Source organism: Apteryx mantelli, chromosome 22 (genome assembly GCF_036417845.1).
Source record: "Apteryx mantelli isolate bAptMan1 chromosome 22, bAptMan1.hap1, whole genome shotgun sequence".
In the NCBI taxonomy this organism is placed as follows: Eukaryota; Metazoa; Chordata; class Aves; order Apterygiformes; family Apterygidae; genus Apteryx; species Apteryx mantelli.
Window position 1 is genome coordinate 8,555,180 of NC_089999.1, and position 24,168 is coordinate 8,579,347.

The 24,168-nt window shown below is 43.5% G+C and overlaps 1 protein-coding gene across 2 annotated transcripts; it reads left to right on the top strand.

Moving 5' to 3' along the window:
- Positions 1–2,727: 2,727 nt before the first annotated feature.
- TMEM248 (transmembrane protein 248) lies at positions 2,728–20,082 on the top strand. Of its 2 annotated transcripts, none has more exons than XM_067309683.1 (7): positions 2,728–2,810; positions 12,628–12,802; positions 13,227–13,512; positions 14,792–14,942; positions 15,749–15,932; positions 16,399–16,542; positions 17,336–20,082. In XM_067309683.1, exons 2-7 carry the CDS (start codon positions 12,644–12,646, stop codon positions 17,354–17,356), a joined length of 945 nt encoding a protein of 314 aa, XP_067165784.1. In that variant the 5' UTR covers positions 2,728–2,810; positions 12,628–12,643; the 3' UTR covers positions 17,357–20,082. The 2 variants fall into 2 exon arrangements, with proteins under 2 accessions (XP_067165784.1, XP_067165785.1); XM_067309684.1 differs by having other exon boundaries at positions 12,628–12,721.
- Positions 20,083–24,168: the final 4,086 nt, after the last annotated feature.

Sequence of the window (24,168 nt, forward strand, 5' to 3'; positions counted from 1 at the left end):
GCAGTCATTAATAAAAAGGGGGGCGGAGGGGAGAACCTGTGTTTCATCTAATAAAGAACCAAACCTTGGAGCCTTATGTGTTACAGTGGCCATAAATTTTGCAGGCAGTTGCAGCTGTCTGTACTGTGTAGTTCAGAGCAGGGTCTAATGGACTAACGGGATGAAACAGCTTGGTAGTACTGGAGCACTAGGATTGCTGTTATCTTCTCTTACGCGGGTTTTCAAAACTGATGATCAGTAACTTTTTTTTTCATATCAGTTTAGCTGGCCAACACACACTGCATAGGTTAATCTAAGCCGTTGTGCTGTTTGGGATGATAAATTTTTCAAAAGCTCCCTTGTTTAGATGAGTAAATCTGAAGGGTATTTGAAAAGTAGCATTTAGAATCCACCCTGGACTTAATGAGAAGACGGGTGCTCCAAAGTGCTTTTTCTGTAGCACATGTGAAATTCTGCTTTGAGCACTAAAGTGGAGGGTGGAAAAGTTTCAGGGGTTTCAGGCTATTAAAAAACTGACTGAAAATGTTAAAATTGGGCCACAGGTGGTGGGATGGAGTGGGGGGGACGGAGGGGATTGTTTTGTTTTCTTGGTTTCCTCCCCTGCTGCCTTTGCTTCTTCTGCAATAAGACCCAACTGGTCCTGGGAGAACTGCTGCCTGAAAGGCAGGTGGGGCTAAACAGTGAAGAATTAGCCCAGGAACTAGAAGTTTTCTCTGTATTTTCAGGAATGCTGTTGGGTTTTGACTTTGGGAGTGATGTAAAATGTTCATATTCTAGTGAATCTATTTAAATTTTTTTAAGAGGATTTCATAATCATCACCTTGTCCTGAGAGCTTCCTGGGAGACTTCCTACTTAATTCCCAATGGGTGAAAAGGGTTTGGGCTCTTTTTTTTTTTTTTTTTTTTAATATGGGGAATAAGTCTTCTACCTGAAGGACAGATCAAAATTATAAGTTTCATATAAAGGTAGCTGATCAAGATTTGCCACACTGACTGGAGGATGACTGGAAAATGCAACTTTTGCTCCTGGTGGGTAACTTGACTGAGTTGGTGTTTGTATTGATTAAGAGCTATACCTAAAAGAATGGTTCTGCCCCTCTGGTCTCATGTGAATAGCCATTGAAGCCAAGTACATTACAAGTACTTTTACTTGAAAGTCACATTTTCCTTTCAGAAATCAAGCGACCCAAGCTCATGTCTGAAACAATAGCACATAGCTCCTACTTGCTGAAATAAGTTACTTACAATGTTGCCTAAATTAATCTCTGGTATACTCCTCAGTTGCAAGTCAAAATCACAGAATCACTGAGGTTGGAAGGAACCTTGGGAGATGATCTTGTCCAATGCCCCTGCTCAAAGCAGGGTCATCTAGAGCAGGTTGCTCAGGGTCTCGTCCAGTTGGGTTTTGAATCCCCAAGGATGGGGATTCCACACCCTCTCTAGGGAGCCTGTTCCAATGTTTGCCCACCCTCACTGCAAAACAAGTGTTTAAGTGGAATTTTCAGTATTTCAGTGTGTCCTCTCACTGGATACCCCATGGAGAGTCTGGCTTCTTCGCTCCGTCCCACCCAGTGTTTATACACGTTGCTGAGATCCCTAGCAACTGGGCTCCTTAGCACTGGCCAAACAGTTCCAGCTCTCGGCCTCTCCTCCTGCGACGGATGCTCTGACCCCTCCACCATTGCTGTGGCCCTTTGGTGGCCTCGCTCCGGTATGTCCATGTCTCCCGTGTCCTGGGCAGCCCAGAGCTGGACCTGGCCCTCAGCCGTGGCCTCATGGTGGTGCGTAGAGGGGAAGGGTCACCTCCCTTGCCAGGCCGGCAGCGCTCCTCCCAACGCAGCCCGGGATGCCGTGAGGGCCCCTTGCCGGTGTCCACCACCGGGACCCCGTGGCCTTCTCGGCTCGTCCTGCGGATGGGTGGGGATGGAGGTGGGAAGTGTTTGGGGAATGTCTACAGCAACACAGGAGCTCGTGGTGGTGATCTCCAGCTTTCCTCCCCAGCTGCGCGCGTGGGATCTGTCAGGCAGGATCCTCTCTTGGGGCTGGAGCGATCCGGCTTCGGCCGCGGGATTTGGCTTGAGCAGACGCGGGGGAAGGAAACGGAGCTGAGGGCTTTCGGGACGAGGTTGGCAACGCGACCCGCCGGACGGGCTTCGAGGGGTTTTAGAGACTCTCGGCTTTCGTTGTTATGGAAAGCACGGTCCTCGTTTCAGCGGCTCCCGAGAAGCGGCAGTAACCCCCAGCCGCGCCCCGGGCGCCCCGAACCGGCGCCTTTGCCCGGTTCCTCGGCAAAGGGGGGAGCCCGACACCGAGCAGCCCCCGCGAGGCGGGCTCCCCCCTCCGGCCGCGGCTGCCGCCCTTCGGGCCTGCCGGGCCGGGCCGGGCCCTGCGGCGGGCGGGCGCGGAGAGGCAGCCCCGGCCCTCGCCCCGCCCCCCCGCCGCCGGCCCCGCCCCGCCCCGCCCCGCCGGCACCTCCCTCCGCCTGCGCGGGAGGCGGCGGCGGGGGCTGGGCCGCGCGCTGCTGGTGCCGCAGCAAGCTTGTCCCCCCCGCGCCACCGTCGGCGCGGCCGGCCGGGGTGAGAGGCGACGGCTGCGTCCCCGGAAGCAGCGGGAGGCGGCGGCGGCGGAGGAGGAGGCGGAGGCGGGTGTCCGGGCAGCGGCGGCGGCGGGAGCGGCCTCCCCACCCCCTCCGCGCGGCAGGAGGATGGTGCAGCGCCCGCCCGCACGGCAGCCGCGCCGCCTGTGAGCCCCGCCGCCGCCTCCGGGCCCCACCCGCCCGGCCCGGGGGCCTCTTCCCCCGTGGGGCACCGGTAAGGCCGGGGGCGGCGGGGGGGGGGGGTGTCCGCCGGGCCGGGCCCGGGGGGGGCGCGGGGGTCCCGCCCGTCGCCAGCCCGGCGGGGCCGCGGGGAGCGGGCCGGGAGCGGGCCCTGCCCGCCGCCCCGCTCCCCCGCGCCGGGGGCGCCTCGCCGCGGCTCCCGGGGCCCGGCCGGGGCTCGGCGGCCGCCGGGGGGCGGGTGCGGGGCCGGCGGCGGCAGAGGCCCCGGCAATAAACCCGTAACGGGGAAAGGTGCCGCCTGTTGTCTTAGAGGCTAAGCGAAACCTCTCTGTTCTGTTAGGAGAAAAAAGAAAAAAAGGAGGGAGCAGTGAAAATTGCGCTTTTTTTTTTCTTTCTTTCTTTTCCCCCTGTAACTGCTCGGTGTCGGTTTTTGCAGCTCCCACGGCTCGTGGCCGGCTGTGCCCTGGCGGTTTCCTCTCCGTGGGCTGCTCCTTAGGTTCCCCTCGCTGCGGTTTCTGGCAGGGGCATCTATATATATGTATGTGTATATATATATATATATATATATATCCCAAAGCTGGAATCCTGCTAGCGGTTCTTTTAAGCCGGGTTTTGGGGACGTGTTGCTCTGGCGGCTGTTGTATAACCATCCAAAGCTCGGCGCAAACCTGCTGCTGGACCAGTTGCTGCAAACTTGTGGTCAGCTGTGAAGGAATGAAGCAGATTAATTAGGTGCATCTCGCTGCTGTTAAGGAATGGAACAGATTAGTTAGGTGCATCTCTTTTCTGCCTCAAATTTCCACAGGGATTCGCTTGCATGTAGTTCATTTTCAGTATTATATATGGAAATACTATAAAGGAGCATAACTTGGCTTGAATTAGATATTTTGTCTTTAGTTTTATTTCAAAAATAAGGATTTTAGCTCGAATTTTGTACGCTTGCTATTGTAACAGGAAAAAATGTAGAAAAGAATACTCTGGGTAGTACTAAAAATATTTTTATTTCAAAATAGCATGTGAATGGTGATTTCTTCAATGTTTTTACCTGTTCACTACACACCCATTTTTTATTCTTTTTTACTTGTTGATTTAATTTGAAGGTGTTAACAATTTTTAAGAATAAAAATTCTGTTGCGCCATGCCTGGAACGTGGCAGCTAGATACCTACGGTTAAATTTGAACCATATATCATAATCATAGATGTGGATACCCTGGGAAACATTTTCGTCTCTCGGGGGATAGAATAGATTACAGCACAGCTTTTTTTTCCCTCCCTCTTTCACTTTGTTTGCTTTTTAAGGGCTTGTCTTCTCTGGGGAAATTTACTGGCATAATTAGCTCTAGCAGTATAATTAAACAGGTAAATTTTCTCTGCTAGACAAAGCTTGAGTCCAGATATGAAATTTTTTAGGGTTACTTTCCACGTCCGCACTGAACTTCTCAGAAGTTTTACAGTTTAAGTCATAGCCCAACGTGAATGTCTATTTAAGCCTATCTTGTACTAAATCGTTAACTGTTTTTTTTTAAAAACAGTTGTGTTCTGGGGATTGCAAAATGGATCTAACTAATCCTTTTGCTCCTGGTCTGCACTAGGAAATCATTCTAGGCGCAGCTAGGGAGCTAGTGTCATTGCCGTCTACCTGCTCGTCTCCGGCCTGGGTGGAATAAGCTGATGGCTGCAATCCAACCTCTGGTCAGCAGGTGTCCACATAACAAATGACAACTTTTGCTGGCTGACTTAGCAGAGAAAATAATACTGAATTGTGCCGGAGAGACTGAATAGTCCTTGACCCTGGATTTAGTCATGTCAGAGAGGATTAAGACCTCAGTAGCTTTGTTTCTTCCCACGATTTGAGGAGTGGCTGGTGGGCCGTGGTTCTTGTATTCCGCCTGAAAGACAAGAACTTGAAATGCTGTTTGATAAGGTGAAATAGGAACCGTCCTCCTTCAGGAGAAAGCAGAGCGGTGCGTGTGGCTGACGGCAGTAAACCAAACCTTGGTGTACTTTGTGTTAGCTGGATGCATGCAGTAACGGACAGGATACCGGCAATTCCAGCACCCGGAACGGATATTGTACCGCAGCAATACAGCCCTTCCCTTAAAGACTTGCTGATAATGTTCTCTTTACTGTGATCATTGTCTCTTTTTCTTTTTTTTATTAAAAAGAAAAAAGACTTTTAGAAATAAAGCTGGTTTATCAAGTGAGCCCTAAACCCAATATTAATGGAACTCCTTGGTGTCACAGTTCTGTTGCTTGTCCCAAATCTCCCCTTGCCAAAAGCATGTCTGTACTGTGAGTTTTATTTTTTTGCAAAGACCATTCTGACCTGTGAATAAAGCAGGTTCCCAGAAGTCAGAACTCCCAGGCTTTGTTTTATGAGAAATCTTGCATATGCCCTGGCGTGACAGTTTTTGTTAATTATCTGCTAAATGGAGACTGTGCTTACCTACATGAGTAAGCAAATGAAAATCGTATTTCTTTTCATCAGTGGGGGTGAGCTATACAGGTATGGTATTATTATTGCTATATCCTTGATGTTTCAGCTATTGCCAAAGTCACTTATTTCAGTCATTGCTGCTGCTGTTTGTATTCGTTCCTTCACTAGTGGCCACTGCCTGTTTCTCTACTCCTTTTACACAGTGAATGTTACCTGCTCCCTACATCCACAGTTCTGTATTGGCATTTCCACTAAAGCTGCCATTTCCTCAAGTTGTCACTCGTTTTCTGCTTGTGATTCAAGCTGTGCGTCTGTCTGGGTCTCCGTCTCATTACAACAACCGCTCTGAAGGGCCTTTGGCCGGCGTTTTTCTGTACTCGCGCTGGGGAATTCTCAGCACGTTCCTTAATGCATACCCTTAATGAAGTCAACGATTAACCTTCTTAAACTGGTCGCTGAACTAGTTTCTGATTATTAAACTGTTACTGAGACTTTTCATGCTTCTAGAGTAAAGCCTTTCTATGAACTACGGCTGTTGTCGTTAGGATATGCTATGCTAAATTTGATTTTTAGCGAAATTTTCATGGATCCTATAAAAATGAATCATTTTACTTCTGCCTTCCATTCCCAGGTTCTCATGCTAGTCGGTAGTAACCAGAATAGCCATTGTTAAAGAGAACTTTAAAGTTTTGTGAGTCTAACGTTTTATGTTTTACCATAGTCCGTGTGGTCTAGGTCAGGATAAATCATGATGTAAGCCATGATTATGACTTCTAAAAGTTGGAAGGTTTTAAAAATGCCCAAGCCAGAAGTCTTGCATATGAAAATGTACTCTTTCCCTTTATGCAGACTCACTTGGCAAACAGGGTTGTGCTTTTTAAGGTTGGCAGTGGAATGTCTGTTTTCAAGCAGAGGTTAGGTTTACTTTTACTGTACAGCTGAGTGTGTTTTAAACCCTGGTTTTCACTTTTAACAAGACCCAGAATATGGGGTTCATTGAATTATTGGGGGGGGGAAGCTTTTCGAACAAGATTTATATTCCCTTGGCTCATAACTTTTCTATCCTTTTCTGGTTCTGTACTTTTTTAAAAAAACAGCTCTTGGTACTTAAAGAAAAAAAAAAGGATTTGGAACTTGTTTGCATTTGCCAGTTTTTGCATGAATTTTTCTTTAAGCTGCAAATTTAACTTAAAAAAATACTTTTATGTCATCTGATGTTCTTATGACTGCACTGTTCAGGTGCTTGTGTTAAATCAACCACAGAAATGTTGGACTACAGCACACGCTTGTTGGGAAGGGCTGTTAAAAATCTGGAACTATCACATATACACATATCTGGCTGAGTAGCATTTGATCTACTAATTCTCCTTTTTATTTTTGAACTCTTTGCTTTTTATTCTAAGTCAAGTCTTTAGCAAGAGGTATATTCAGGAACCTGGGCCATGTGAAATTCAGTATCAAATTGATCCTTCATTTTTACTAAAATTGTCACCAAATTACTTCCCTTCTTTGCCTTTTTTTATAGATAGAACTGTTTGCTGTTTATTCATCTCTTGGGGATGCTGAAATGTTTAATTATGCTTTGGAAGGTGTTTCAGGAGGGGGAAAGAAATGCTTTGGCCAAGTATGAAGCATTTTGCTTTGTACCGTTGTGGCTGGTCCCCAGGCTCTTCACTTCCATTCGTGACCTGCCTCCCGGGTGACTCTGTCACCTGAGCGGTACGAGGCAAGAGTCTCCCCTTCACCAGGGGATGGTGGCCCTCCCGTTCTGCGCGCCGTGCCGCCGTGGTGCCTCCTCTTCGCCCGCTTTTGTGTGCAAATGAGCAGGCCGTTTTCCTGCGTGAGGAATTCAATGTTCTGTGCTTTCTGCTCTCAGTGTCTGGGAAAATGCTCTATCGGTGAACCCATCGGTAGGAAGCTGTCACGAGCCTCTGCCTGGTTCGAGCTGGTTTGCCCTTTTCTCCCCCTCGGTTGCTTTTGCCCCCAGCAGTCGCGAGGAAGCGGCGAGTTTGTGCACGTCTGCCTGTTGGTTATGTTTGGTTGCAATGGAGGGAAGGATCTCGGGGGGTGTCTTCACTGGCTTTCTTCCTCCGCAAGCCTCAGTTACTTCTTTTCCTCCGCTTTGTGAAGACGACTGATGGCGGTTGCCGTGGGTCTGTTTGCTTTGCTTTATCTTTGAATACCGAAGGACAGGAGAAGGGGAGGAGCTGGGCAGTGGAAGTGCTCCGCTCGGGGGATCCCGGCCCGTTCCGAGGGAGAGGTGTTGGCGTTCCTCGAGGAGTCGCCCTGCTTGCCCTTCCGCTGCCGGCAGAGCTTTAGACTGCACGGTCTCATCCCGCAGGGTCTCGACGGGATTCCTGAAAAATGAACTAAAACAGCTGCAGACGCTGGCACCTTTTTTTTTTTTTTTTTTTTTTTCCCCATCGACCTTGGTATGGAAAAGTAAGTCTTCCTCTAAAATCAGGAGGGAAAGCCCTCTTTTTCTCCCCACTGCATGTTTTATTATAAAAATAGGATGTTGTGAAATTCCAACAGAGGTGGAAGGAGCAAATTTGCTGTTCAGCCTTCCCCAATTCCTGAACAATATTGAATGTAAAAGCTGGTGGTAATTTATGTGTTATTCATTTGGGGGCATAAAAGGGCAGCCTTCTGATGGATTTGGAAACTTCTGTTTAATTTTGATCCTATGTTTTCTTAAAAAAACGAGGAGGGGAAGGGAGCTGGATAATAATGGGAAGAACCAGCTGAGACCTTATTTCCAGTTGTAAGATCAGATGAGATTTCTGTTACTTCTGGTCACTAGTCTGCTGATACTAGATTAGAGGTATAGGCATTCTTATTAATTAGTCTTAACGGAGCTTTGACCGACCTTTTTGTGCGTTCTAAATTTTAATTGTCAGCTTAGCAACACAATTGTGATCTCTTTTATTGTTAGTCTTTTAGGTGCTAGACCGCAGGCTTTGCTTGAAAAGAAAAAGCAAATTTAATTAAAGGTACTTTTGGTACCTGCTACTGTTTATTGTTCTTAAATGAGAGGCGGTTTAGTTTTGAGATTAACACCATTTCTTTGTTTTCATGTTATTTATGGATGGTTTGCTGGGAGAATCACAGTTCGCTTGATTTGTGCTTAAGAGTGTTTTTCTGGCAAGCAACACTATTTTCATTCAAAGTGATTAACCCTGATTTGACCCGTTTCCTAACCCCTGTTGTACCACTAGTTGTGGTGCATCTTTGAAAACATAACTGATGATAAAAAAATAAGCTGAACTGCACAGTTAAGATGAAATGCTGCTGTAAGCAATAAGATTTTCAGGCTTAGAAAAGAGGCGAGGTCTTAATGGAGCGCTGTTCGGATGAGTTAGCTCTGGCCTGCTACCTGTGTCTTCTGCCCGCGATTTTCTTCGTTAAGATATTTTAGGGTTTTTTTGTTGTTGTCATTAAATTTGAAAATCAAAAAAAGATTTTCTCCTGTAGACTTTGACTGTCTTACATGCACAACAAGAAGGGCAAATGTTTATAAGGAAATGACTGTGATTTCAAGCTGTCTAGCAGCTAGATGGTAGGTGACATTATGGCAAAGACATCATGTAAAAATTGTGCAATACCTTTAATCTCTTTAAAATTCATATTTTGTTTTTCCCTTTGGCAACTGCAGTTTTAGTGTTAATACCCACTTTAGTGAAACATACATTTTTTATTGTTGTTATGAATTCTGTTCCTTGATATTAAGCACCAGAAAAAGGAATTTAATACTTCTGCTGTGACTCATTTCTTTGACTTTTTGGTCTCTGAAATAACTTACAAATAAGGAAAATAATGAAGTCTATTCTTGGAAAAACTCGCAGGACTATTTCAAAAGTTACATTTTTTTATACCCTTTTTCATATCAGAATCCGGAAGGATTGAAAGTGTTGCTTTTTTGAGGTTGCTGTTTTCGGTCTTGAGCCGTTGTGGAGGAAAATCCTCCTGACCTGTAAAAGAAGTGACCGTTTCATCACTTTGTGGGTGGCTAATGAAGGCTGTATTTGCTTGGGAAGCTGACACAATAACCGGTGTGTATTTCCATCCTTTTCGATATTTATCTTTTTAACCGCATAACAATATTTCCTGAGTTTGAAGTGCCTGCTTTAAGAGCCCTGTATCCTTGCAGGGCTTGTCCGGTGTTTCCTGACGAGCACCTCCAGCTGTAACTCCGTTTGAACGTGGCTTTTCGTCTTGATGAATACCCCTCGATACCAGAAAAAAGGTCCTTAGGAGTTGGCCGGTGTTCCGGGCTGGCAGTATTCATTCGTCCTGTTGTGCTTGAGCTACTTACTAGATTGATTATGGATATATTTATTGCACAAGTACTGAAAGGCTTAGCCAGAGTGGAGAGAGGCAGATGACGGTTGTTAATTATTTAAATTAATGTAAATTATTTATTTAACTAAACAGTGAAATCTGATCTTGCTTTCCCGACCTGCTGTGAGCTAATAATATTCTGTTTCCTTTTTTTAACTGTGGGGGAAAAGAAATAAAATTATATTCTTAGGTTTGTTTGTTTACGCAGAGGAAATAGTTAGTTAGAGCTAGAGCTGGTGGAAGAACAGAGACCGTGTTATATCTCTGACGGGCCTGAACAGAAGGGAGGAGTTTGAGGTGTGAGGACCATGAGCTGAACCCCTAAAACGTTGCAGGGATTTACATTTTGCTTTATGTGTGTGATCTGTTACACGAATTCTTTGATAAGCAGCGGTACTTAAGCACTTTATTTCATAAAAATCAGTAGTTCTTCAGGCAGCAATGTGGAAACATCCTTCTTAATACTGCTTTGCACTAACCGTGCGGACTTGCTGTTTTCATGTCAGCTCTAGTATTAAAATCCACAGTTGTTCCCTTTTCTCTGACAAATGCCCAAAAGGCGTATTACCCTCTGGAAACTGCGGCTTACAGCATTTTCTAATTGCTTTCTAAGCTGTTGAGTTACAGGAGCATATTAAGCAACGAGCACTTTCCAGCTGGCCATCTCTTACATAAAATTATTAACCCAAATATTTTTGTATATGTAGTTTTGAGCACGTCAAGGTTCACGGCAGATCTGAAACCCCGTAGGAAGCGAGAAGGCGAGCGGGGCTCTGGGGAGTCCCTTTCAAAAGGGATCGCGGTGCCGGATGCGCTCGGGGCGACGCTCGGCTCTGATTAAATGCCGTAATAAAGCCTGCGTCTGCGCGATCGTTCTCAAAAGGAAATTCGGCGGAGAACGCTCAACCCGACTCTGCTTTTGCTTGATCTGTTGATCTATCTCCACCTCGGCGTGTGTCTCCGGCGTTTCTAGTGGGGCGTTTGGGATTTCTAACTGGGGCTCGTTTAAGGAGTTTGCTGCCAATGAGAAGACGGGAGGCCGACCTTAGAGAAGCACGGCTCGTTCCCGGCGTGTTTCTTGCCAACAGCAACGCTCCCTTTCCCTCTCAGCCCTGCCTTTTTCTGACACCTTTGCTGGCTTTTTTGGCAGTAGCGTAGCTGGTCTTTGGCAAAGGTAGACGCTCAGGTAAGATGCACGTTGGTCATTCCTTCTTGCCTTTTCTTTCCTTTCTGCTCCCTTCCTCGCTCTTTCTCTGCAGCAGCTTTTTGCACTCGGACACACTGTGTGTTCCTGTAAGGAGGCGCTTGTAGCAGCCAGCAGTTATTGCTCGTAAAAAGCTTGTGGCTTTCCTGGCCTTTGCAGATTGGGTGAGAATTGGTTAATGGTGCAAAACAGTATGCCGAGGACCCGTCGCTGCGCTCCGGCGCGAGCCGTCTCTGCATGTTCCCCAGGGAGGGTACGGCGGCGTTTGTGGAGCAGGAGGGGACGGTCAGCGTGCGTAACTCGGGGCTGTGCTCTCGCTGCGGGAGCTCAGCTCGTTTTCTCCCCTCCGGAGCAAGCTTGCAGGTTTTGGTGGTTTTCCTCCCTTCAGGAAAGGGCCAACTGAAGCATTTCTCTCAGTAAAATATGAAGAGTGTAACAAAAAAGTTGTGATCACTGTAGATTGTGGAATTGGGAAAAAACTTGGTCTGAAAGCTTGTCCTTTTCCCTCCTCTTGCTCTTTTAAGTCAGTAGACCAGATAAAAGATGTCTCTCTGCCTCCCTTCCTCCCCCCCGCCCCCAAACCTGTCCCTCTTGCATCCTTAGACCAGCATGGCTTCAGCCGTGCTATGTCTGGGTTGTGTACAATGTGCTTCTAATAAAAGTCAATGAGAATCACGCAAACCTGCTGGAAGCAGAGTCCCTGACTTAATTAAAAATTATCAGGAGATCCATATGCACGTCCAAACATTAACCATTACAGTGCTGAGTTCTTGAGATACTAGTCTTAATGCCATTTCCTATAAATCCTGAGGGTAAGCAATACATTTCTAGCAACAGTTACTGTCCTTTTGGTTTAGTTGGGATTAAAAGCCTTTTTTCCAGGATCTCGGGTGAAACAAAGGTAGAAGCTTTGCTTGGCGTTGCCTCCTTGCAGAGCTCTGGAGCGGTTGCACAGAGGCTGCCCTTTAATGCTTGACTGTTTGCTTTTCGTTGTGGGTGGAGATGGGAGGCTGTTACGGTAAACTTTATTCTGGTCTTTCTACTCTGCAAATGAAAAGGAAATTCAGAAGGGGAATCGGAAAGACTAAATATAATTTTTTTGGACAAAAATTGGCTCAGTACGTTTCCCCAGCGTGTGTGAAGTCCTCTCCTTGTTTCTTGGCTCTACCACAAGTTCTCTTGATCCTGCAAGAATCAAATAAAGAAAGGAGCCAGTCAGCCCATCTTCTAGCCTCCTCACTAATGCAATTGCTAGGTGTTTCTGACTATGCAATTCTTGATGTAGACACCTAAAATGACCCTGGGCTGCTTCCCAGATCCCACCTTGAAGGTCTGGTTGTTTGAGGGTGAGGTGGGGGGGAAAGGGGGATCTTTTAAGGCTTTAGCCTCAGTTTTGGAAGTGTGTACAGGGATGGACAGACTTTGATCTGTGGGCTGCATTACAACTCCATTTGCACTGTATTTTGATGAATCCAAATATTACTAGAATTCAAATGTAGCTGTGTATATTCTGCCTAAGAAAGTGGGGAAAGGAAAAGGCTGGGTTTATTGTCCGTATTGCTTGTCAGTGATGGCTTGTATTTACATTTGACTTTGCTAGAAGTTGTCCTCAATTTTTTAAATCTGCTCCTAGCTGGCAATTTCAGGAACTGAGAAAGTGAAGTTGAGCATGTTTCGATTTGTGCTTTATTTGAGGCATGCTGAGTCCATGTCCAACGAATGGTACAGACAGAATTGTGTAACTGAGCCTTGTTTTAGTATATGATTCCATTTTTCGTTGTCAAATTTGTCTTGTGCAGTTCCTATCCCCTCCCTCCTCAATAGCACACACAGCCCAGTCACTCTGTTGTGATATTCTTTATTTTCAGGTGAACAATCAGAATAATGTTCAACATAAACCTGTTGGAGAACCTGAAGGTTTACATCAGCAGTCGACCTCCACTTGTGGTCTTTATGATCAGTGTAAGCGCTATGGCAATAGCTTTTCTGACACTGGGTTATTTCTTTAAAATCAAGGAGATCAAGTCACCAGAAATGACAGAGGTACAGTACAAAAAGTTCCTGAGTTTAACAATGGGAATATTTATTTGAGAAACATGCTAAAAGTTAGAGTTCTTTTTTTCCCTCCAAGAACCCTTTTACGGGAGTGCAATGGCATCTTATGGGATATCATCTTCGTTAATACTTACCTCTAATTTTATAGTCCTTGGGTAGTTTAAGTGACGATACTATTTGCTGTGCTTCGCAGTGGTCAGGCAGTGGCTGGGACTGAACCCTTTAATTTTTGTAAACAACTTACCCCATTGTTGAGATTGGTGTTTGTGCTTGCTTCATGAGCCATTTAATTGGTGTTAAATGGCTTGGAACTGCAGGCTGAAGAGTGGATATCAAGGTTGCACTGCTCTAGAGAAGTTGCAGCCAAAAGTTAACTGGCTAATCTGATGTAAATCTTGGTGTTTGTTTTAAGGACTGGAATACCTTCCTCCTGAGGTTTAATGATTTGGACTTCTGTATATCTGAGAATGAAACCTTAAAGCATCTCATCAATGATACCACAACTCCAGAAAGTACAGTGACTAGTGGACAAGCGAGATCATCTACGCAGTCCCCACAGGCTCTTGAGGACTCTGGTCCAATAAACATCTCTGTTACAATCACTCTGACACTGGACCCGCTCAGACCGTTTGGCGGGTATTCTCGCAATGTCACACATCTAAGTTCCACAATTTTTGGACACCAAATTGGACTCTCAGGTATGCAGGACTTGATTTTTGTAGGTTTGAATGGTAACTATATAATCAAATTGTTTAGGAAAAGAAATAAAAACTTTCCAGCTTACTACTAGTGCGATAAGTCTTTTGCTTAGAACGTGTACATGTTACCAGATTAGTGGTTAGTATGTTCCTATATAGAATCCTTCCTTTGTTTGCTAGAAAAACTTTTCCGCGTGTTCAGAATGGAAAAGAACCTGCAGTTCTGCCAGGATTAGGCTTTGCTGTGTTAAGTGATCAGCCTAATGACAGCGGAAGGTAATTTTTGAGTCAACAAAATTCTGATCAGGAAGAGCTTCTGCGGTAAATATTTGGACAGTTCTATCCTGATATGTTTTCAAGTAGTTAAGTCAAATATTAAACTCATTAATGTATATGCATTAGAAATCAAGTGGCATATTGTCTAAAAATATAGGTAATCCAAAATGCAAATGCATGCATGAACAAACTTCAACATTGCAAACAGCAACAAATAAGATGGTTAAAATTTCTGTGGTGTTATGCAACTGCCCTGCCATTAAGTTTTGACAGGAGATTAAGTTGTAGAGATTGAGTAGAAATAGCTAATAGAACCTCACTGAATTTTAACTTTTAGACAGGGTTGCATGTTATAATAATGCTTGAAGGTGTCTTGAACCTCAGGGACCTGTAAGAGACATTTGCCTTATCTGTAAACATGTATTACTGTAATTTATTGTTTTTTGTCTTTTTTACTTCTACATGACCTATCAAATGCAGGTTCCATTGCAAGTTGCCTGAATTTATTTTCACTATGAATATGACTTTATCCACATAGAGTTCAAGTTCACTACTTAATCTGCAGTTCAGTGTCTGCTGCCACCTTTCTGTAGTTATGTCTGCATGAATATGTCCAAAATGAAAAGTAAACTTTAGAAAAAGCATGTGTTGAACCAAGTCTTTGAGAGGGGAGAGGCTAAGATCTGTGTTTTGGGTTTTTTTTCCTAATAAAGTTCCCTGAGCATACATGAATTCACTTATAAATAGTGAGGTTTTCCTTTTTAGAGGTAGACTAATGATTCCGCTTATTTTGGAGGCAGAAGAGATAAGAAAGACTAGCAACTGTTTTTTTAACTTTCTTTTTGTTCTCTTTGTTAATAGTAAAGGTACTGGGTGACTCCAAAGGTACAGATTCAAGCTGATGGTGGCCGCCTTAGTCATTTGTGCATTCTCCTTTTCCTAGTGATTGTTGCTCAAATGCTTCTGCGAACAAAAACCAGGTTTCCTTCTCTTTTTCTAAAAGGCAGAGAATCCCACGAGGAGATAAATATTACGTTCACCCTGCCGGCTGCTTGGAACTCGGACGACTGTGTTCTTCATGGTCACTGCGAGCAGGTTGTGTTCACCACCTGCATGACTGTGACGGCGGCCAGCAGCGTGTTTCCTGTCACAGTGTAAGTGCACTTCTAAACACTCTTTCAGAGACTGATTATTTTGGATGGGAATGCCGATGTTCCTCATTCCTCAGGTGGTGCTCTGAGGTTCCTACTTCTTGGTGAATATTATTGTCGACTTTGAAGCTTGTGTGCCTGCTTTCATTTTCACCCCAGTAAAAACCCTCTCTTGACTCTTGAGATACTTGCTGTCTTCTAGCAACACTAGATTTTTCTGTGGATGTTTTGAACTGTAGCCTTCCCTGCCTTTCAGCCAGCTGTCTGCGATTAAACTTCACTAGGAACAAGTCAGTGAATGTTTAAGAAAGCTACCCTATAATGTAGTTCCCCTACCTTGTATGCAAGCTAAGGCTAGACTCTAAGGGTCTTACCCTCCTCCCTGCTGAAAGCTCAGCACGAGCAGGATGCTGCTTTGCTACCAGACCCCAGAAAGTACAGACCTTTCATGAGAATAGTTCCCCTTTGTCTTCTCTCGACTCTCTGACACTGTTCAGGATACTCTAGATAGCCCCTGGGTAGATTCGCATGATTGTATGAAACCGTATGAAAACCAGCATTTTTCTAATTAAGCTGTGGGGTGTTGACTTACTGGAACAACATGCAGTAAAATTCTGATGATGCTATAGGAATCACATGTTGTGCTTGCCTTTGGCTAAGCTTTATTTTTTGCTGTTGTGGAAGGTCCAAAATAAAATTGCATTTTGTGCTGCTGCCGAGAAGACTGGGCTTGACTCAGTTTTGAAAATTAGCCTTACTGAATGTAGAGAATGGCAATTAGGGTGCTAATTATTTCTGTTTTTCTGCAGTCAGCCACCACATTGTGTTCCTGAAACGTACAGCAATGCTACACTTTGGTACAAGATCTTCACCACAGCCAGGGACTCTAATACAAAATATGCACAAGATTATAACCCTTTCTGGTGTTACAAAGGAGCAATTGGAAAAGTGTATCATGCTTTAAATCCCAAACTAACTGTTATAGTTCCAGATGTAAGTGCCACTGTGCTGTTATACGTTATGTTGAATAAATGCTTAGCTCGGGTTTAACGGAATATGGTTCTGTTCATGTCTTAAATAGTCATATTCAGTGCTGGTTCATTATGTAGTGCAAGGACTGAGCCAGGGTTGGGTATGCTTTACTCGGTGGGAGGGATGGGCTCCATATAATCTCCATGTGCCTCACAACTTTAATAAGTAAGATTTGTATTTTGAAATAATTTGACAAAAGGCACAGCCATTATATGGAAAGATCTCTAGTACAGTTTTCTAACATGAGGAACATTTTGGCTCTTTATGTGCTGGAACTGGGGATCGCTTTCATTACTATGCTAGCTTCATAAAGGGGGAGAAGGTTGATTCATGAAGTAATTTCTGTGCTAATCTGCTAATTATTGCTTTAATATAAAGTACCAACTATCAGTGCCTCGTCAGTAAATGGTTTTAATTCTCTGTGCAGGATGATCGCTCTCTAATAAACCTGCATCTCATGCATACCAGTTACTTTCTTTTTGTGATGGTGATTACAATGTTCTGCTATGCAGTTATTAAAGGCAGACCAAGCAAACTGAGGCAAAGCAATACAGACTTCTGCTCTGAAAAAGTAAGTATATGTAACAAAAAAAACATTGACTCTGATAAGAAAACGTAGAAAACCTCCTTTTTTACGTAGTTGGTACAGGCTGCTGGTTCTGATCTTGAGAGGTAGGTTTAATTTCCTTCTGAAGATACACAGGTATTTCATTGTGAGCAATACAGAAGGGTGCTGTAAAACACCTGTATGTGCTTTGTAGATCCGCAAACTGTCCTCCTACAAAAGTGGTTTATTACTTGCAGTTCAGTAAACACTATAATGCAATTCTTCTGCTGCACTTATGACATTATATTGTTTTGTATGCAGCATTGACTAGATAGCACTGAATATCTTAAAATTATTCCATATCACCAGAGACTTAAAACTTTGAATAAAACATGATACTTAATTCTAATGGTGGTTATCAAAATTAAGCAAAATCAATGACAAAACTGTTGAAACAGTTATTATTATTATACATTGGAGGTCTGCATTTTGCTTGTAGGGTTAAATATGAATATATTTAGTTGTAAATTAGGAAGCTAATGTTGGCGCCTTTGATCATAAGGATATTTTGTAGCATAAGCTGTTTTTTTTAAAAAAAACAACAACAGCAACAACAAAAAAAACATGTATCTATTAGATTGATCATGCTAAATACAAAACACCTTCAGACTTGCTTTAATTTCCTTTCCAAGTCAGACTTTTCAAGGTCCTTTGAAAAGGCAAGGACAGATATGCCAGCTGCATGGAGATAAGGAATATCACTGTTACAGGATTAAGAATTTGACTTAATTAAATCTTTTGTTTTTCTTTTGTTTAGGTTGCTTTGTCAGAAGCATAATCCATCCTCTCCTTTTACTGAGAATGACTGAGAACCGTAATCATTGCCTGCTGAACCCAGAATGGGTCCTAACACTCTGTGAATACATTATCTTGCAATGTTGGTTTATTCCAACCAAAGACATTTCAAGTGCCTGTAATTGATTTGTACATATTTATAAAAGTATATTCAGAATAGGTCAGACGATGCACTTGTTCCGCATTGTAGTGCGGCCGGAAACTTTCAGTCTTTACCTGTGGACATAGCCGAATGTTTGTGTAGATATGTTTAGTGATATGGCTACATATAGTCAGAGCAAGATATTTTTGTCTAGCTGCATCTGGGCAGGTTAAGATGCCTTTGCAAATGTCTCAAACAAACCAACAAATATTTGTTTTTTGCCCAATGATATGTACAGTGTGTTTGAAACAGTATGCACCTTTGATATAATACTGCATTTCCAAAGCCACCAATCTACTACATGAATTAAATGTGTCTTTGTGTGGCCTAATCTTTTTCCATTTGCTCCTTGCTTGCGAGAAAAGATATCAACATTTTTAGACTTTTTTTTGAAAAGAGAAATACATATTCACATTTTAATAGTGCTGTATTTAGGACAAACTTGTGCTTTTATTCATAGTAAAAAATTAAGAAGTGAAGTCCCATTTTAAAATCTTTCTTATTGAAAAGTGCTAAGTTTGATTTTTCATTTGGCCTGCTGGATGCCAGAGAATCAGTCAGTGTAGAGGTTATCTGGAAAGCTTTCCACTCGGCCTCCCATCTGCAGCCCTCAAATCCGGAATGTGCATCTTTGCTGCAGAGTAGCTTTCTGTAAACGTTTTTTTTCTAGAAAGTGAACCTTAATAAAAAGATGCGTTGTATTAACCTTGTGTTGGGGCTCTGCACAGCCTCGGGCAAGTGCAAATAATAAAAGGAAAAGAAATCCCGTAGTCTGTAATAGAGCTTCAATTTGAGACTCTCCATCTCTGAAGGGCAGATGAAAATGACACTTTTACTAGCTTTGTCCAATTTCTATTTAATGCTGTCCACTGAGGGGAAAATGGCAAGGAGAGAACTAGGGCTGCTGGGATTCAGGTCAAAGAAACCATACAGTAAAACTCGCACTGTTCTCTGAGTCCATTCTTAAATCAGGAGTTCTTATGATGTGCATTTCTCCCTCTTCCAGTCTAGCTGTTTCTTTCTAGCTTGTTATTCAGTAAACTCCTTAATTTTCATGAGTCAGGGTTTTCCTGCAGAGATTTCCACCACTGCTTTTAAAATCTCACTGGTTGCCTTAACTGACCTTGCATCTTGTCTTTCAGCTTTCCTGTCAGGTAGTATAACCATAGGTCTGTAAACATGTGCATATACTTTTTTTTTTTCCCCTCCCCTTTGGTATATTTAACCCAAAGTATGAACGCAAAACAATAAACCCAAGTTAAAATCCTGCAGTCTGTTACGCTGGCATAAGATTCTTAGTTTATTACCTATGGACACTATTACGAATGGTACCCTACTGGTCTGCAGGCCTGTATGTATAGGACTTCAGTAAGTTCTTAAATCTTCAGAGCATTCATAGCAAAATAGTCACACTTTTCTTCAGAACATGTTTCCATTATAGCATTTCAGTTACTTATGTGGTGTTAACTAACATGCATTTTTCTCCAGGGATGTTAAGGCAAAGCTTTAGAGATGGCCTAGTTTGAAGTCTAGGGATAAAATGAAGCTTCCAGTTTTCTGCTGATGATGCTACAGACTAGTACTGCCTCACTGAAACGAACCAGTAAAGTGAAAACAGGTAGACAGCTTCTCATGAAAAGTGTCTGAGCTGTTCCTAACTCGTGCATACCCAGCCTTCTGCATTAGCATTCACTTCGAGAGTTGCCTAAGAGGGTGGCTTGATCTGGGGACCAAAGGCAGGGAGAGGAAACTGAGTGGGGTTGTGCTGCGGATTCCGGAAATAGCTAGGAATTACCCAAGCTAACATGAGTCCTTTAAAAAAAGAAACCCAAGTCTTTTGCGTTTCAGCAAACTAAAATCCAACTCCAAAAGTCCTAACTACAACTTGGTGTGGTGGGAGAAATAAGGATTTTTTTTTCTTTTTTTAATCTGGTTTTGCTATTTGGTAATGAGAGGGGTCTGCTTTGCAATGTATCACCCACTGTATTGAAATACCCAGAAATACTAAAATTGTGATCCACAAATGCAAAGGGGAAAACGTTAAGGAGATGTGGGTTTTGGCCTTAGCTTGTTATTCCTTTGCCCCTGTGTATTGCAGCAAGAAGGTAAGGGTGTCCATCGGGTTGAAATGCTGTAATACTGAGGAATTTTGGATTGTACCTAGGCGCAATGTGCAAAAGTTAAATGCAGCCAAACAGAAGAGTAAAAACTTAATATTAAAGTTCGGATCATATTGATCTTTCCTTTTTTGTTTTCTTTTTCTTTTTAACTATGACTTGAATCAGTTTTGATTCTATTTGTACGTGTTTTCTTGTTCTTAGAAAGCTGCCATTTTCTGTTGCATTTTTCTTTGGCATTACATAGAAAATCTGAGCCTTGGTTTTCAACCCTCTGCAGATGATTGTAGGGTTAAGATGGCTTTTTTTTGTTTTGTTTTGTTCTTACATTTCACTTGTCTTGTTGCATGATGGTTAATAGCTGATTTGGAAATGACATTTCTCTCCTAGATTAATTTTGTGTTTGTAAGATGTGCATATTGCTTTGCAGAATAAAAACAATGAAGTTTATTCTGTTGTCTTTATTTCTACTCACCAGTTGCTATGGAAGTTTCATAAATGATCTGAGTTGTATGCACCAAGAGAAGAAATTACTTTTGAAAGTGCACAGTAGCCTGGAATTTCAAATCCTGTGTTGTACTTATGGCCCCGTAAGCACCTTACGTAGACTACTTTCTTCTACATATTGTACGGTAGGGTGCATCATGATAAATGCAGGATTTGTGACGTAGACCTGTCTCTCCTGTTGTTTTTTTCTTGAGACTTTTTGTCTCCCTGTTCAGTCACTGATAGGTAAAGCAAGCTTTATCAATGCAATACAGAGTTGTATGCTGAACATCAGCTGGAGCACTAAGAGAAATGTATGGCAGAAGGGAGTTGAAAACAGCTTGGTTGACTTTTTTGAAACTAGTATCTTTTGTTAACCATCGAATGAGCTTTTCTTCCTTTCACATGTACTTCCCCTTCTGGAATCCCAAGAATTTCAGCCAAATCTTGTCTGTCCTTAGAATTGTCAATATTTTGTAGGACTGGCAGCAAAACTGCCACACAGGTTGATTTCTTGCAGCAGAGGAGAACTTCTGAGAGGGTAGGGCTTCTGTAATGATAGAAGTAACCTCTCGTGATTGCTCTGTTTTCAGGTCGCATGCCTTGGGCAAGGGTAAGAAACGTGGTCACTTTTCCTTGATGATTATCATGCCTTCCACAGCCTCCTTGCTACAGGCACTATACATCTTATTCAGCTGAACTGAGACCAGATCCTGAGTATTTCAAAGTAGCAGTGGGTGGCTTGAGATCACTGAAGGACATTTGTGGATGGCTGTTGAAATCAAGATACTGTAACTTGTTAAATTCTAGCTCCTGTTACTCTGCAGCTGGAACAAGTAGCACCTCCGTGTTTGCAGTGCTTGATAGAGTAGGGAAAACATACTCTGTATTGCTCTTGGAAGCTTGTTAAAAGCTGGGCACTGAATATGTGACAAGTACAAGAAGGCCTGTCTTGCTTCTCTGAAGAGCATGGTTCAAAGCATTCACATAGTGCTCTGACTTATTCTGGATGTATCCAAATGGTGGCTATTCAAATCTGGTGACAAATGGCAGCATTGTTTAAAAGCAAATCTATGAGGCTGTTTCATAGTTTTTACTGAGGAGAGGAACTTTGAGAACTAGTAGAAAAAGTGATCAATTTTAACAGAATAGCTTTGACAAATCCCCTCGGTACGGCTGTAGGAAATCTGGCTAGTTCTGAAATATCTGCCCTGAATTAGCATTAATGCCTGGTGTTAGCACGTTCTCAACTTTGAGTTAGCCTGTCGCTATTTTAGCAAAGCAGTCGTCATCTTTGGCCTCCGCTGAATTCTGTGCCCAAGCCAGCAAAGGGGAAGAGAAAAGGCAGTAGGACACGTATTCACTTGTTTTCTGTTAAACAAACTCTCTTTCATAACTCAAGCAGCCGCTATTTGGCAAAAACACAGATTTGTTCAATGAGTTCTAGGGAAGTGCAGTTTCCTTGAAGAAGATCCTGGGTTTTTTTAGTTGTTACTGCGTAGAGTTACACTTGAGAAAGCTTATAGGCGGATGTAGGGTGAGTTCCCATTTATTCTAAAGTAAACATGAGCAACCTGCTGTCCAGAACATTTCACAATCCTTACACATAGAGTATTTCACAACCCTTCTACCTAGGGAATGTCCTGCTGTAGTTGAGTGTCATAGTTTTAAGGTAGGTTCTTTCGAGGCTCCCTTCAATCTCTTCATAGTAAGAGCAGCTTAAAGCTGGGTGTTTTAAGCAGGTAGCACAGTGCAAAAAAAGGCTGTTTGGCTGATGTTATATAATAGGACATTTCCAGGTGCTCAAAGGCTGGAAGGGTGGGATGAGCAGAAGGGATTCATTTGATAACACTGTAATCAGATGTTTGCTCATAATGCTGATGTTTGATAACAAACTAAAATACGGGCAATGAAAAATTATGTAAAGCTTGCTCATCTGGAAAAAATGCAAGCACTGTGTTTGCAATCAGATTATATCTCATGTTAGCAGGCTGCTACAGAATGGGATGAGAGGTACCATCTGCCATCAGCAGTGGCATTTCTTTAATCGGGTGTTTTGTGCCAAATATTTTGGTATTACTTGAAAGTAGTGCTGAAAATGAGGAGCAGCATCTGTCTTCTCACAACAGTGCCTTTTTTCTGCAAGCAAATGTCTTTAACCTTCCTTTTTGAATACAGAGTTTCAGAGGAAAGTTGTCCTCAAAAGTTTATATGAATAATTATGCTGGCAGCTGCTGAAATTCAGATTGTAAGTTTTCTTTTCTCTTCCCTCCAGCATTTAATCAAAATTTTGACAGGGACAAGTTGCCTGATAGAGTGAGAAAAGAAACTTGTAGCTAAAGCTAGAAAACCATATATGTGTTAAACTCTTTTCTAACTTGATTGTCTGCAGCTAACCAGTTAAATCAATGATTTTCATACTTTTGATTCCTGAATGCACAAATGCCTGGCTGGAAGATCCCTGGGGAGGCTGTATATAAGAAGGTTCCTTTGTAGCATCTCTTAACTGGATATTCTTCCTCTGCTAGCTTTTGCCAACCTTTCAGACGTAGCCTGGGCACTGACCTTGATGTGTCTGTTAACCCTTTGGCTGAAAACAGCTGAGGTAAGTAAATAGCGGAAATACTGGGAACCAAAGTGGCAGTTTACTGGATCTGAATCATCATTCAGCACTGGCAAGAAAGCAGCGTTCCTCTCGGTCAGCGTCGTGCCCTGGGTCTCCGGGGACCTGGTTCCTAGCTCTGCCTTGCTGGCTGACTTTGGCGACTTGCTTGTGTTTCCAAGCCTTGGCCCCTCCTTTATAAAGGAGTTTGTTACAGCTGTACTAAGTTCTGTGACCTTTACTGATGAAAGTAATTTACCCTAGGCGATAAAATCCATCTGACTGGCCATGCTGCTCCTGTCGTGGGAGGCTATTGCGTAACCCGCAGGACTTCCCAGCAGGACCAACGCTCGCTCTTTGGCCTTTGAAGATGTTTCTATAGGGGATGTTAGCGTAAGGAAACCTGCGCTAGGTCCTTGGTTGTTGTTTCACCTTTGTTAGCTCCTTCAAACACAATTCTTGCACATTGATGTAAATAACAACATAGGATTTCATCCGTAGCTACGAAGAAAGGGTAGGCCAATCCATGAACCAGCTTTTTCATAGGCCTCCTTAAGGTTTGTGAACAAAATATTTCACCATATACTGCAGTCATTAACACTTATCCTCTTAAAGGAACCTTTCTGGTAATGACCTCTCGTAAGAGGGAGAGGAAAATGGCAATATCCTTTCTAGCGTCTTAGTACGTGTCACACCATGGAGTTACACTGTCTGTTCTCGCTGTGCAGCCACTTCTGTGGGGAAGGGCTGGGACAAGCAGCCTAGAAGCAATTCAGATAACATGTGACTGAAAAATGTGTGTAAACCCCTTATGTCCCTGTACCCATCTCACCCCAGAGCCTCGTATGCACAATATTGCCATCTTCTCGCAGGCACAAGCAGGTAAGGAAAGTGATTTTTGTGACCTGTAGATGGGGCTGTAGCTATGTGTATCTCATTCTCGTGGTTACACTGACTGCAACTTAATACCCAGGGTGGATTTTCATCCTCTGGTTTAATTCTATTTCCCCCGGACTCTAACCTCTCCCTCCTTTGGCAGCAGTGTCTGCTGAGCAGTCGGGGCTGAGCTGGTCATGTTGGTGGTTTTGTAGGATCCCAGGTGGGTGGGTTTGCTTGTCCCTGTTGCTCTGCAAACCAGCAATCCCATGCATGCTGCAGAAGAACCTGGTTGGATTTTGCTCTGGCATTGAGCTGGAACCATGCGGGCTCAGAGCCATGGCCTGGCAGCATCTGGAGAAGCAAAGCTGGGCTGCTGCAGAGACTGTAAGCTGGAGCCTGGCCATCTTCCCCAGGAGCTGCTGGTGTCCTCTGATTGCTCCTCAGCTGGCCTGTGGGGAGGCCATCACTGACCTGCTGTGGTTGTTGCTGGGCACTTTGTGCTGCTCCCAGGCCAGCGGGGTAACTTGTCTTCCCGGTGAACCCGGTGAGGTATTTCAGGTAGCAAATTG

What these genes read in the sequence shown, in the direction of transcription:
- TMEM248 (XM_067309683.1), top strand. Translation starts at nt 12,644, where the DNA reads ATGTTCAACATAAACCTGTTGGAGAACCTGAAGGTTTACATCAGCAGT. An exon ending in ACACCAAATTGGACTCTCAG is followed by an intron (nt 13,513 to 14,791) that starts GTATGCAGGACT and finishes TTTTTCTAAAAG; the next exon opens with GCAGAGAATCCCACGAGGAG. An exon ending in AGCGTGTTTCCTGTCACAGT is followed by an intron (nt 14,943 to 15,748) that starts GTAAGTGCACTT and finishes GTTTTTCTGCAG; the next exon opens with TCAGCCACCACATTGTGTTC.